The 14,710-nt window shown below is 41.3% G+C and overlaps 1 protein-coding gene across 4 annotated transcripts in view; it reads right to left on the bottom strand.

Moving 5' to 3' along the window:
- The window catches only part of CCDC93 (coiled-coil domain containing 93), a 78,879-nt gene that overhangs the window by 42,282 nt on the left and 21,887 nt on the right, over positions 1 to 14,710 (bottom strand). For 2 of the 4 annotated variants that reach the window (XM_006098227.3, XM_023761981.1), the window contains exons 7-11: positions 13,244 to 13,344; positions 6,123 to 6,159; positions 3,568 to 3,660; positions 3,226 to 3,276; positions 2,050 to 2,136 (exon numbers count right to left, since the gene is read on the bottom strand). In XM_006098227.3, coding sequence (XP_006098289.1) covers positions 2,050 to 2,136; positions 3,226 to 3,276; positions 3,568 to 3,660; positions 6,123 to 6,159; positions 13,244 to 13,344 — 369 coding nt within the window. Of the gene's footprint in view, positions 1 to 2,049; positions 2,137 to 3,225; positions 3,277 to 3,567; positions 3,661 to 4,389; positions 4,412 to 6,122; positions 6,160 to 13,243; positions 13,345 to 14,710 lie in introns of all 4 variants that reach the window. The other 2 variants (XM_014463869.2, XM_023761979.1) reach the window with 2 other exon arrangements.

Here is a 14,710-nt window from a genome sequence, read left to right as displayed (position 1 = left end):
GGGATGTCCGACTGCCCGGTTTAGGCTCGATCCCTGTAAACCGCAAGTAAGGACATCCTTTGAGGGGTCCCAGATTGAAGAGGGTGCAGCCCGGGCTGAGGGGACACCCCCCCCCCCCCCATGCACGAATTTCATGCACCGGTCCACCAGTATTAAAATAATTGTGAAGACTAAAGGAGAAAATGTTTAGGATTTGATGTGACCAAAAAATACAGACTATAAAAATGCAAATAAAGGTTACCATTAGCTGAATAGTTTGAATATGCAAGGTACTATTTTAGGCATTTTGGTCACATTTCATATAATCTTCACAACATTCTGAAAGGAAAGTAATAATACTCCCCTTTTGCAGATGAAGATACTAGGGCAGCCGTGGGCAAACTACGGCCCGCGGGCCGGATCCGGCCCGTTTGAAATGAATAAAACTAAAAAAAAAAAAAAAAAAAGACCGTACCCTTTTATGTAATGATGTTTACTTTGAATTTATATTAGTTCACACAAACACTCCATCCATGCTTTTGTTCTGGCCCTCCGGTCCAGTTTAAGAACCCATTGTGGCCCTCGAGTCAAAAAGTTTGCCCACCCCTGTACTAGGGCAAGGAGAGGTTAAATAAATCACATAACTGGGAGTGAGACAGTTATAAACCAAGACATGACTCTATATGCTGTGTTTTTAGCTACAGTGTTTTATCTCTTTTAGACTTACATGATAACTGCAACTAGCTACAACTATGGTATCAGGGACAAACACTTGAAGTTAATATGCAAATGTGAAATAAATGTGATATGGAATTAGGATTAACAGCAATTTAATTTTAAAAATCATCATCTTTAATGCTATATGATCTATTCGATGCAAACAACACAGATAATCAAGCAATGAACTCTTGATCTCCAATTCTCTCTGAGAAGTTAATTATATGTTTTTGGAAAGAGACCGGTCCAAAACTACTTCTAATTTCACTCTTTTCTGGCATTTTGAGTAAGAGAGAGAGTAAGCAGGTTTCAACTATCTGGGGGTGGGGTTCTTTTGCCCCCCAGCCAATACTTCTTAACATTGGTTTTCTAATCCAACTTTCATAGAATCCAAAGTGTCCTCTATTTCAATTTACAACATAGGGAAGGTGACAGTGGTCAGAATGCCATCTATGGTTTGCCCAAAAAAGGACTTAGGTTCTTCTAAAAGTACACAAGTACATCTTTAAGTCTTTTGAGTTTATTTGGTGGGAGATGACCATCTGCTGTGTTTACAGATTATATCTTCCAGATTACAGGTAGCATCCCTTCTCAATTGCATCACCTGTGTAATCACTTCGGAAGAATATTGCACAGGGGTTGGAGCAGAGCTAATTTTTTGTCAAGCCTTCTAAGACAGGAAAGCAAAGCTGGAAGCTGTTACAGACATGAACATTTTAGGGGGGCAGAATGAGTATGGTGGGGAAGGAAGGATGTGAAACAATGCCCTGTAAATTTGATTTTACTGATACTACATCTCAGCCAGACCAGATTCAGTATGTGCAAAATGATTAATCACTGTCTCCCTGAGATATTCAAGGTCCTGCTGCCTATTCTCAGCATGAAAAAAATCTAACACTGAAATATGGCTTTCAGGCTTCTGTTCATTCTATACCCTTTTAATAAAGTGGAACAAAAAATTTTGCCTTGGGTTTGGCTGAGTTATGGGGTTTATCTCCTCTGTGGCAAAGCTTCATTCCTCAGCCCAATCACCAAACTGAGCCCAAGTCATACGAAGCCTGGTAGAGAAGGAAAAATGCTTGTGATGTACCTCAGGCATCGATTTATCAGAAACAATAATTGCTCCGAGAGACAGGTTTTCTCTTTATATTTATAGAAAAATAGGCACTGCAAAGAAAATTAATTTAGCTAATGGGCAAATGCTGATGGCTTTGTGTGACATACATGTTTCTGACAAACGTAACTAATGAATTAACAACCTGCCTCCATCACTGCTGGGGGAGAGTGTAGAGAAAAAGGACAAATTCTTGGGGCATTACCTGAGGCAAAGACTCCGGCTGAGCCCCCACGTACCTTCTCTGCGTACTCGGACACAATCTGCTTGATCTCAGCCGAGCAGAGTCCCACGATCTGGCCCACAGAGCTTGCGGTGAGACGGCTCTGCAATCACAGGGAGGGTGTGTTCTCAAGACCATACCTTATCTTTCACAGAATTGAAAAACCTAACGCTCTGAGTATTACAGAAAAATAGGTAATATTCCCAGGGGAGAAAATAATTGGGCTTTTGTTTATGGATTCATCAACAAGGGAGAAAACAAGCTGTGGGACAAACGTGAACCCACCTCTCCACTTCCTGAGTCACTTGGCTACCTGGGCCAGATTCTCTTAGGACCCTGGGTACCTCTGGGAAGTCATTCTTCACCCTTTATACCCAATCCCAAGGTCTCTCTTCCTAAAGGTCACTACACAGAACCTGCAGGGAACTAGAGACTTAGGACCCAGGAAAAGAAGTACAAGTGGGAGAAAAAGAGGACTCTCAGAACTCCTAAAATATTCTATCACAGGCCTTTCCTGCTTCCAAATAAATGATCCTTTCAAAGCTCTTGGTTAAACCTTCTGGAGAGGCCTTCTGAGAAGACCAACTCTAAATCTGGTATTCCATTTTCTACCTAGATGTTACAGGAAGGAAACAGAAGACAATGCTTCCTTTGGCATGGATTAACTCGTGGTTATGGAGAGGCAGGCTGAACCATGGCTCTTCCGCCGAGGCCCATATGGTACTGTCCCAGCAGGGACTCCCTGCTTCACAAGGGTCCCCCAAGTCTTCCTCCTAGAGGTCCCATGGACAGGAATACTATAAAACAACGGTTCTCAACCTGTGGGTCGCAATCCCTTTGGCGGTCGAACGACCCTTTCACAGCTGTTGCCTAAGACCATCCTGCATATCAGATATTTACATTACGATTCATAACAGTAGCAACATTACAGTTATGAAGTAGCAACGAAAATAATTTTATGGTTGGGTCACTACATGAGGAACTGTATTTAAAGGGCCAGAAGGTTGAGGACCACTGCTATAAAAGCTTCTCAAAAGAAAGATTCCTAGGAAACAGGAAACACTTGAGTGCTGAAAACACAAGGCTCTGAAGAAGGTAGTCCCTCAGGGAAGAGGCCCCAGAGAGCCAAGCAGGTTGGTTCCAAGTCCCCATCTCCACACCATATCCTCCCCAAGGATCACTCCCACCTCACCTCCTCATTTGCCATGGCAGTCATCTTGGTCATCAGTGACTGAATACGCTGCTAGGAGAGGAATGGAGAGAAGTAGTAGTGAGCAGATTTGTCCATGTAAGACTTACACAATTATGTCTAAACAGGTCTTTGTGGTGGAATCTAAGAGTTGTTTTATTGATCTCCTTTTATGGTTTTCCTCATGAGAGGTGATAAAAGGAAACTGGAAAGGGTATGAAAGGCCACCTAACAGCAGCTGACTATGAGAAACACCTGGCCATTCTGGAAAGCTGGGAAGGAAAGTGAAGTTTCTCCCCAAATGATTTAAACAGAAACCTCAGGGGACCTACATGGGCCACATACCTCTTCAGCAGCTCGAAGCTCATCTTCCTCATGGGCATCAGCTTTTTCTGTAGCCGAGAGCCCTGTGGGAAGTGCCGTTTTCTTGTCCTCAGCCTGGAAAGGAAGATGCAAAAGCAGCTGAGCATCGGAGTTGGAGACTCAGTAGAGGAAAGAAAACATTGCAGAGGCATGAGTCTGTGAAAGAAAACACACGGATCTGGAGAGCTGACCCAGTCCCTGAGAAGAATGGAAAATCCAGACCCCTGGGCTTCCATTCCAACTGCAGAGCAAGCAGGTCTAGCTTCAGGCCCTGGCCAATGCCTGTTCCCATTACTGAACTGCTTGCTGATTAATCCCTATCAGGCTGTACACATTTGCCTGACTTATCCTTACATTTTGATGGAGTCTTTCCTCTACTTTAATGCCTTCAAGAGCATATCGCTGCCTAAAGGAGTGTTTTTTTTTTTTTTCCAAACTGCCAGTTGAGACCTATCAGTGGGACATGAAAATAATTTAGGTACAACAAACATCTAAACAGATTAAATAAAATTTACAGAAAAGAAGAGATCAGAGTGCTTTGCAGGTAATCGAAGGTTAAGTACTGCTTTGTGCAACTGAAACTCAACAAAGTTTGAAAACCACTGGCCTAAAGGATAAAATTCTAACCTGCTTCACCTGGTGATCATGCTCCATATTCTGTATCAGGTCTCAGGCTTTAAATGGACCACACCACACTCAAAATACCTGGATTAACTACTGTTCCTCAAACATGGGCTGCAAGTCTTGAGTTCTTGGTTTTAATTCCATGTCTGTCATCCACCAGCAGGGTGACCTCAGGCTTACCTTCTCTGGATACCAGGGTCTTCTAGGGTTGAAAGGGAGGACTGGTCTCAAATACCCTTCTCAGATCATCCCAATGCTAGGATGCTTTTCTATAACAAGTCTACAATTGACTGTGGGGAACACCTTGAGCTCCCAACTGCTGGGTATATATCTACAGGGGACAAGACTTCCAGTTCAAATGTGCCATCTGACATTAAGACTGAAAAGACAAGCCAGATGGGAATGCTCATTTATGGGCATTTTATCATTTTTCCAATCATAATCAAATGATATTACTTCAGAATATAGTCATATGCATAAACATTCTTTTCAGACTTAAATTACATATCAAATTAAATGTATGCATCAAATTCTTATATACCAGATGCCACATGACATACTTAAATCCAGAAAATACCTTGTTTTGGAGGAAATAAATGTTTAGTTGAGTGAAAACCACAAATGTGGAAAAAATTAATAACAAGAAAACCAAAAAAGATAAAAATCAGTGCATGACTGATTACTAATGAAATAATAATAACAATTAGATGTTTACTCTGTATTGGATCATTCTATATCCTTTACATTTTAATCTTTAAAACAGTGCTGCCCCCATTTTATAGATGCTATGAATTAAGGCACAACAATTAAGCATATTGTCCAAAGTCACATTGGAGAAGGGATGAAGTTAGCAGCAAATCCGGCTTTAGAACATGTGTTCCTAGTCATTGTCAGGGCTCTTCATGACTGAGATAGCAATTACCACAGTAATAAGAGGGAGGCTACGGTCAGGAAGGGCCTCCCAAAAGAAAAACTGAGAGATGCGAAAGCTAGACAGAGAATAATAATAGGTGTTTCATTGAAGAAAATCTGGGGATCAGATGAAGAATGAGAAAAAGGTTATTAATAGACCTCAAGCAGCAGGACTCTACTTTTTAAGAGGCCACTGACTTCTTTAGTTAGCACTTTATTCTTTTAATGGCAGCGGTTAAAAGCACAGGCTTTGACGTCATACACACCTGGATTCAGATTCTTATTATGGTACTTAAGGAGCTGTGTGATGTTGGACAAGTCACTAAGCCTCTCTGGGCCTCAGATTTCTGATCCAAAAAACAGGAATAAGTATTTTACTCATAGAGTTGTTCAGAGGAATAAGTGAAAAAATACATATGTAACTCTGAACAAAGGGCCTGGAGCACAGTAAAGGTCTGGCACTGTAAGATTTATATGCATGCCATGCTGCTGGCATTAAGGATTGTTAATAAATACATAAATGATGAAAAATCTTTGCGACTGCTCTGTGAAGCTAGAAAAACCCATCTTGACTTACCTGATTTTCCTACCTAGTTACCTTAATACAGGCAGGCCTGTAATTTACGGTTATGTTCTATCTCACTGCCAGCATCCTGCTTCCACCTGCCTAGGGTCACTCTCACCGGATGAGGAATGCTCAGGTCACTGGTAGTAGACTTCACGTTCACACTTTTAGAATTATTAGAGCCCACAGGATTGACCCAGGGGCCATGACTTTCAATTACCCTCCATTTCTAGCCCCAGATGAGGCCATTGCTTCAGGTCCCTGGCCTGGGAGGCACATCCTTGCAGCCCTGGGGTTGCCCAAGGAACAGAGCCTGGTTGGCAGCAGCCCTGCCTTCTCACCCATGCTGGGCAGTCTGTCAGTATCAGACAGAGGCAAAAGGGAGGGTCACTTCCATCTCTCAAATTTTCTCTCCCATTATCTATGCTTTTCTTACCTTCTCTGTTTTGCTCTGGCGGCTAAATCCGTATCTCCTGCAGGCCACAAAAAAGGGGAGTTCAATTACTATTCAAAAATCACATTAAGTCTGTCAAATGCAGTTTAGTTGAATTTTTATATAAAAAGCTAATTTACGCTATTTGGTGTCAGGAGAAAATATTTTAAGTGCCCAAACCACAATATATTCCACTGTTTTTGAATAAAGAGCCAGCCACCCTATTCGCCATATAAATGCTTAAATGGGAACTCAGTACAGAGTGCGACATTCCCTTTAAGTGCATTCTCTTTACTCTTTGAAGAAGAAACTGTATTTCAGATTTACAATTTAAGCTAAATGTTTTGAAAATATCTGTATAAACAAATGTGGATGTATTGCTCAAGCTAAACACGCTCTCTAAAGGCGACTTGCACAATCTCCAGTCCAGCCCATTTTTTTCTCTCAAGCATACAGAAGCATTTTGCCAGTAATATTGTGTTCACATCACTCAACTTTAAATTCAAAGGCATTCACAAATGCACTTTAATTTAAATTAGTTTATTTTCTGGCTCTAATTAATATCTATGTTTTCTTTATAGCAAGTATAACAATGCAAAACCGTTCAACATAAAACAAAAAAGCATGATGAAAAATACCCAACCTCACTTACCTGTAAATAGTTTTTAAGGACATAAAAATGACAAGCAACCGTTAAAAAAAAACCAACACAAATTAAGGGCTCCTACTCTGCTCTCGCTCATGCCTTATTTAATAGATCACTGTGCTGGCGTCTTACCTGCTCTCTGGCCTCCAGCCTCACTCTACTCCCACTCCTCCCCATTCTTATCCAACTGCCCACTGTCCCTCAGGACAAACTGGACCTCCTGGGCACTCTCATTAGGGCTTCCGTTCTATGGCTCTGCCTAACAACCATTTCGCCTCATCTCCTGCAGATCACCTTATGTGCTCTTGTACATCCATTGCCTGAACAGAGAACTTTACACACACTGTGCTGTCCTCTTCTCTCCCACTTTCCTATTCACTCCCCACACCTCAGCTATAAAGCCACTTCTTCTCCAAGCATCCTCATGCACAGACTCTCTGCCTTGGATCTGCACATGTTCCCCCACTTCCTGGATATTTGCATGTCTGCATCCTTCTCCTGGAGGGCATTGATGCTACTTTTACTAGTACATTTGGTATTTCCAATGTATGTTGAATAAATAAACTAAAAAAAGTGCAAGAAAACACTGAAAGCCAAAGTATCACCTGACCATGCAGTAAGATTGTCATACTATTGGAAAAACCACAAAGTCACTGCTGGGCACAACATTCCCATCCATTAGGCATACATCTATAGACCCAAAGTGCAGCGAGGTTAAAGGTGGATTAGCTACCATATTCTATAAAGGACTTCATGGCAGATTCTGTGAATTGGCTTAGTCAATATCTATTGCATCTTTCTACAGTGGGGAGGCTGGAAAACAAAGAACTCTATGTTCCGTACTCCCTATACCTAGCATGCAGAATGCTGGTTAGGCTCTACCAATCAGGTGCATTTGCTGGAGTTTTGAATGTGTAACAGTTACATGAGGTGAGAGGAAGGTCATAAAAGATTCACTGTGTGGTGTGGATCACAGAAGCAACTTGGTTTGGGGGCCAGCAGCTGTCACAGTGGCTTCCTGATTTTGGCAGAAGTGGTGTGATATTTTTTTTCAGCAGCTGCAGCACCAGCTTCCCAATTCCTCAGGCCTCGAGACAGCTTCCAATTCATAAAGTACACACCATTATCCTTAGAGGCCCAGTTCCAATGTGATGGTTGGGAAATGACCCTGGCTCAGCCAAGATTCTGTGTTTTAAGCCCATGGATCCCAGTAATCAATCCCAATATATAGGGTAGGGTTCCTAGGCCTGGCCGGTGATCAAAGCCAATCTGTGGGGCGATGGCGGGGGAGGGAGGAGGGATGGGGTCCTGCTGGCACCCGCCTTGGCTTGTGGCCTGGCACCACCTGCTCACCGGCCCTGACCTGGGGCAGTTCCTGCATTGAGCGTCTGCCCCCTGGTGGTCAGTGCGTGCCATAGCAGCCAGTCGTTCGGCTGTTTGGTCGATTTGCATATTAGGGTTTTATTATATAGGATAATAGCCCATTATGGATAAACCACATTTTGTTTACCCATTCATCAGCTGATGGATATCTGTGTTATTTTGTTTTGACAACTGTGAATAGTGCTATTATGAATATTCATGTACAGCTTCATTCACTTTTGTATCCCCAGCACCTACTAAAATGCCTGACACATAGTAGGTACTCAATAAATGTTTGCTGAATGAAGAGTCCAGATGATTTTTCTAAAAGCTTCCTTCTCCATGTGACATTATGGGAATGCTTCCATTATGACAAAGAAGAGCTAGCTGCCTTCAGTTGCCTATTAATGCATGCCTCATTGTGTGCACTAACTACTCTTCCAATGGTGTTTAAGCTTCACCAGAACATGATATTCCCTTTGTGGCCCATCATCCCTCACAAAGAGCAGGGGGAATTTCAATTTACTTCTATACAGAAGCATTTACTTCTCTTTATCCTCTCCCTAGGTATGCTGCTCTCTCCTACAACCCCTCTTTCCTCTTGCCCAGTCAGGCCTACCCTTCCCTCTCTAGAGCCAACTGAGTTGCAGTGCCATATGCTCAATCTGCTCCTGCCTTCCCCTTGGCTAGCTCTGACTTATCAACTTTGCTGATGTCCTACAATGTCAGCATCAACAGAGCTCCAGCCCTCTTACCTAAACCTAGTAGTTGTCTTTAACATCAAGGATGTACATCTTCTAGAATACTAGTGGCATACTCCAAAAGAAATATAATGAGAGCCACATATATAACTTTAAATTAGTAGATTCATATACTCTGACAATAATGAAACATATTCTAATAACTAAGTCAAGCATGGATTTTAAAATTGAAAATGAAAATTCTGTTCGTAAGCCACACTAATTACATTTCAAGTGCTCAATATCCACATGTGGCTAGTGGCTACCTTAACCGAATGTCACAGTTCTAGAAAACAAACTAATCTTCAAGAACAATTGCCCTAGGACAAATTAAGACGTATCAATCTATCTGGAATTTGAACAAAACAGGGGCATAAGAAAGCCTTAAATACTAAGGACTGTGAACTCTGTTCTTTGTTCATTCAAAAAGCATTTACTATATACCTTCCATGAGCATAAATAGGCCTCACTATCATATGGGACACACTAAGTACAGAACGACTTCAAGGCAACTCAAAATTAAGCCTCAAATAGTGTGGAATAGGCTAACTCCAGTATCCTAGTGATTGGGCTTCAAAATTGCACTTGCAAGTCAATATACTGCATATAAAATGCATTTCCCCACAGTGGCAGTTTTGTATTATGGTTAAGTATTTAAGCTAGCTTCTAAAAGTTGATTGGGACCATAATAAAATAAAAATATTATACAGTTGCAATTCTGTTTACGTCTAAAATAAAAACTATGAATCTTGTTTTTCCAACACCATAACATTTAAACAAATATAGCCAAACATGTTTTTAATAGACACACAATCCTTAAGGCCTTCCGTATGATTGACCAGGCTCAAAGTCCAGACTTGTTTGAGCAATGAAAGTCAAAAAGGGGGAGGAAAAAGCTGGAATGCTGACCTCAAGCCAGGTGCACTGTGGGCCTAGGCCAGTGGTCGGCAAACTGCGGCTCTTTGGCCCCTTGAGTGTGGCTCTTCCACAAAATACCGACTTCTGCCCATGGGCCACGAAGTTTCAATCGCACTGTACGTGCATGCCCGCACATGGTATTTTGTGGAAGAGACACACTCAAGGGGCCAAAGAGCCGCATATTGCTTGCGCGCTGCAGTTTGCCGACCACGGGCCTAGGCTGATGAGTGACAAGAATACTAATGAAAGATGAGGCATTTGTATTTCTAGGTGGGAATGAGTAATTAGGGGTGCACAACAGTGAGGGGAGAGGCAGGATGGAGCATGAGTCTCAGAATCACCAAGGGCCAGCCTGCTTGAATGGGAAAGGGAAGGAAGACTGTTAAGACTTCCCATAAAAGGGCTAGAGCAGTGATTCTCAACCTTCCTAATGCCGTGACCCTTTAATACAGTTCTTCATGTTGTGGTGACCCCCAACCATAAAATTATTTTCGTTGCTACTTCATAACTATAATTTTGCTACTGTTATGAATCGTAAATATCTGATATGCAGGATGTATTTTCATTGTTACAAATTGAACATAATTAAAGCATAGTGATTAATCACAAAAACAATATGTAATTATATATGTGTTTTCCGATGGTCTTAGGGGACCCCTGTGAAAGGGTCGTTCGATCCCCAAAGGGGTCGGGACCCACAGGTTGAGAACCACTGGACTAGAGGGAGGCCTAGTCCTAGGAGTAATGAGTATATAGAGACAAAGATAACTGAAAGGGAGGCTTAGGAATCTTCATTTGAATCTAAAGATCATATTTAAGGGAATTTTAGAACTGAAAACTGCTGCTGCTACTGCTATTGCTGGGGCCTAATAGTTAACATCTACTGTTTGCTACAGAGGACAAACTGTTGAAAGCTCTTCATATAATTATGTAACCCTCATTTAGTGGTAAAGATCCCCATGCAGTGGGAAGTACTGAATAGAACTGTGAGGAAAGAGACTCATAGCCAGAAAGGAGGGAAGGGGACTTCTCCAGAATGGGGAATAAAACACACACTTGTTGGGTCTTTAAGTTTTATCCAGTTTGCTCTGTCAGTTTAATAATCACTGTCTTCTTATTTAGTCTCAGACCAAAAAACAAAGACTGGGCCTGTCCTTCAAAAACTAAGAGCCAAACTCTCATTGGAGGCTCAAACAATAATATTGTAGATAATGATAATGACATGTTTTTGGACCCCAAGAAACCTGATTGCAAGTCCTAGTTTGAGACTCTTAATAGTTAATAGTTGACCTTGGAAACATTATTTTTTAAACTTTCTGAATGCTGTCTTTATCATTCTCAGAAAGGAACATAAACTAAATAAATTATAAAAATGTAATTAGAATTTTTCTTCCCCATCTCTCAAAAACTCACCATTCCTTACCAGCAAAGCTATAAAGAAACCAAAATAATCCCTCTCCTAAAAAACAAAACCAACAAGCCCTCCATCCTACCTACCTAGGCTTAGAAGGCATGACCCCACCAACAGGAACTAAGATTGGTATTGAGACACTGTTCTTTCTTACACTCCACATTTGCGAGGAGTCACAAACAAAACCTTGCTCCCTTCCCTAAAGAAAGACAAGCTATACTCTGCCTCACACTGGCCCAAACACTCCTGAGAATGAGCAGGAATGTCCTAAATTTACCCAGGATAACAACTATCATCTATGACATATGCAAAAGATCCAATGTGAAACTGAGAGTTTCAAAACAAAATAGAATATTAAAAGTTGTCAGCATAGTCTCCATGAGGTGGACAATTCACTGAATCTGACTCCTTTTCAGCCCCAAGAATGTTGGCGTTTCCATGATAATGGGCCAATTGAAGTATGAACAATACAAACTAACATAAGCCACAACATTCCCCTAAGTCAGCGGTTCTCAACCTGTGGGTCGAGACCCCTTTGGCAGTCGAACGACCCTTTCACAGGGGTAGCCTAAGACCATCCTGCATACATTACGATTCATAACAGTAGCAACATTACAGTTGTGAAGTAGCAACGAAAATAATTTTATGGTTGGGTCACAACATGAGGAATTGTATTTAAAGGGCCAGAAGGTTGAGGACCACTGCCCTAAGTACTCCTTGGCTCTGGAACATGAGGCCACAAGCAGGTGCCTCTCCAGCTCTGGCTCTCCCTGAGCAGTGCAGTCTCACCTGCCCACCTGCAGCTGGGGCTTGGCTGGAAAGACCCATCATAGTGCCTAGGGCATGCAACCTGTCCAATCGCAAAGGGCACAACTCAGAAGTGCCCCACATTTGGTTTTTTTTGGTATCTCAAAATTCTTAATATTAATCATTATTAATAATTCTTAACAAGGGGCCCTGCATTTTCATTTTATACTGGGCCATGCAAATTATGTAGCTGGTCTGATGATGCCTCTCTCAGAAGAGTTCAAGTCACAGCAGCAACTGGTGAGCTGAGCAGGCAGCCATCACACCCGGCTTAGGGCCAGAACTAACAGCTTCCTTTGAATGAAACAGACTAGCTTCATTCTCAGGAAGGAAGGACCTGACCCCACACAATCCCCTCAAAAATAAAAAACATAGCAATAGCAATTCCATTTGAAAGATGGAATACTTAAGCCAATTAAGCCTAGTATCCTCTGGTTCTCTCCAGGACCTAGAAGAGGAAGCCATTAGAGGCTCACTCAGGGAGATGCTAGTGGCAGTACTGTTAGTTCCAGCCACCCGGTGGGTTGGGTTACTCAGCAGAGCAGTACACAGCAAACACTCCCAGCATAAAGGAAAGAAACCAAGGAGACATACTCACATCAAGGAGTCAGTTACCCTAAGTAGAAAATGCAGGACATAAATGAAGGTTAATACCCAGTGTCAACCAAAAAATTCAATGGGGAGAAGTACTTCCTTATGTGCATGTGTAATTAGTAAAAACTGAAGATATAAAATAATAATTGTTTTTTTAAAATAACTAGAATGTTTTTAAAAAGTGACAAAACTACTTCTAAATTCTTTATTTTCCTAGTCAGGACAATTCTTCAAAGGAAACCAAAATTATTATTCTAACACTTAAAGTAAAACTGTTCAAAACTCTTTAGTTTACCTGAAGATTTTATCAAATGGCAGAGATCTGAAGGGCAGACCACCCCCAGCCTCCACAAATCCCCAAACTCCCAACCCCCAAGGAGAGTGGAGCTAGGGCCCGCAGTTACACACACTCCAAAAGAGGAGTTTCAAAGACTAGGCCTCTACCATCACCAGAGAAGCAACCCCCAGAAACTTGGGTAATTCAATACCAGAGAGAAAAGTTCCAGATGCTGAAACATTTAGGCCCAAAATAGTAAATTCAATCAGGTAAAAGTCAACCAAGCTAATTCCAATGAAGAAATTCAAAATAGCTTTTCTTTTCAGTGGTTTTATAAAATAGGCACTGTAGTCAGGGTCCCATTCATACCTGCCATATTCCAAAAGTGTAGCATGGATTCGAGATTCTTCATCGAGCAGCTCCTCTGCTCCTTGTTGCCGTTTGTATTTCCGACGGGGCTTGTAAACATCCTAAGAAGTGTACGAGACAGAGGAGTCACTGAGTGTGAAAGTCTCTCACACGGAACTGGCTGCTGAATGCGAACATCCAGTCAGGGAATGAGTCTTGTCCCCATCACAACAGCAGGTACTCAGGGGAACTGCCTTCAAGGACGCTGCTCCTTCAACTTTTATATAAGTAACCAATATTTCCACCTAATCTATTGCTTGTCAACTTTGTTATAACTTGGTGTTTTTTGCCCTAAGACATTTTAATCTTTTATGAAGTCAAAATCATTACTTTATAGCTTACTTCCTATCCAGGGATTGTGGAAAAAAGTTGTCTGTTACTTTTACAGGCTACATTTAGCCTTTTCATCTATTCATATTTTGAGTGGGAGTAGGCATAGTGAAAGGTAGGGATCTAGCTATTTTTTTCTGAATGGAAAATTAAGAATCCCAACATCATCAATTTAAGTCCATCCTTACCGAGATTTGAAACACACACACACACACACACACACACACACACACACACCCCTACCTACCTTCTAAACAAGTATATGGCATGTAGTAGTATGTACTCCATTAATGTAGGTCTTCACCCCCAGATGACCTGGGTTGTCATTCTACCCTAAATGAATGCTCTTGACTGACAAGCTGGCAGTCAAATAATACCTTAGCAATATTTGCTCAGGCCTCTGGGTCCAGGTAGATAGTTGTTTATACAATCAATGTATTCTAGTTGTGTGTCCCTGGACCTTGCTTCTCCGCTAGGAGAGTTCACCACATCTATTTTCTACCTGGACATCATCAGGTTTCTCCAGATAGTGACATTTTTATTCTAATTAGAATTGTTTCCTCCTTGATAATTGTTTCCTCCTTGACATTATTTTAGTTTTTATTATGAAATATTTCAAACAGAAAAAAATTCTTTCTGTAACATATACTATATAATTTCAACAGTTTTGTGGAAAAGGGATAGAATATGGTGTGAGATGATGCTAGAGAGTTGTTCTTATAGCTTGCTACCACAAATATTTTCTGGTTTGCTACTGGTGTCTACACGAACAGGAAGCTATGAATAATATAAAACAGATTTATGGGGAAATGAAAACTATAATGAACCCATATGACGTCAGTTACTGCGTATGCTTTAATTTCCACTGAGCTCTACTATTATAGCTCTACTATTATAGCAGTACTATATTATTGGGCTTAACTGCTTTCTTCCTTAGTTACCACTGATAGCATCAATGACCCAAGACAGGAAATTGAATTCTTTGAAAAAAAAAAAGAAAAAAAGATTGACTCCAAAACAATAGTATACTGAATCAACAACAGCTACTATGACTTTTTATTCTTCCAAACAATGACAATTTTGGATTCTGTTTAATTA

This window comes from Myotis lucifugus, unplaced genomic scaffold (assembly GCF_000147115.1).
Source record: "Myotis lucifugus unplaced genomic scaffold, Myoluc2.0 scaffold_224, whole genome shotgun sequence".
NCBI classification, from domain to species: Eukaryota; Metazoa; Chordata; class Mammalia; order Chiroptera; family Vespertilionidae; genus Myotis; species Myotis lucifugus.
This window is presented reverse-complemented; position numbering and strand designations above follow the sequence as displayed.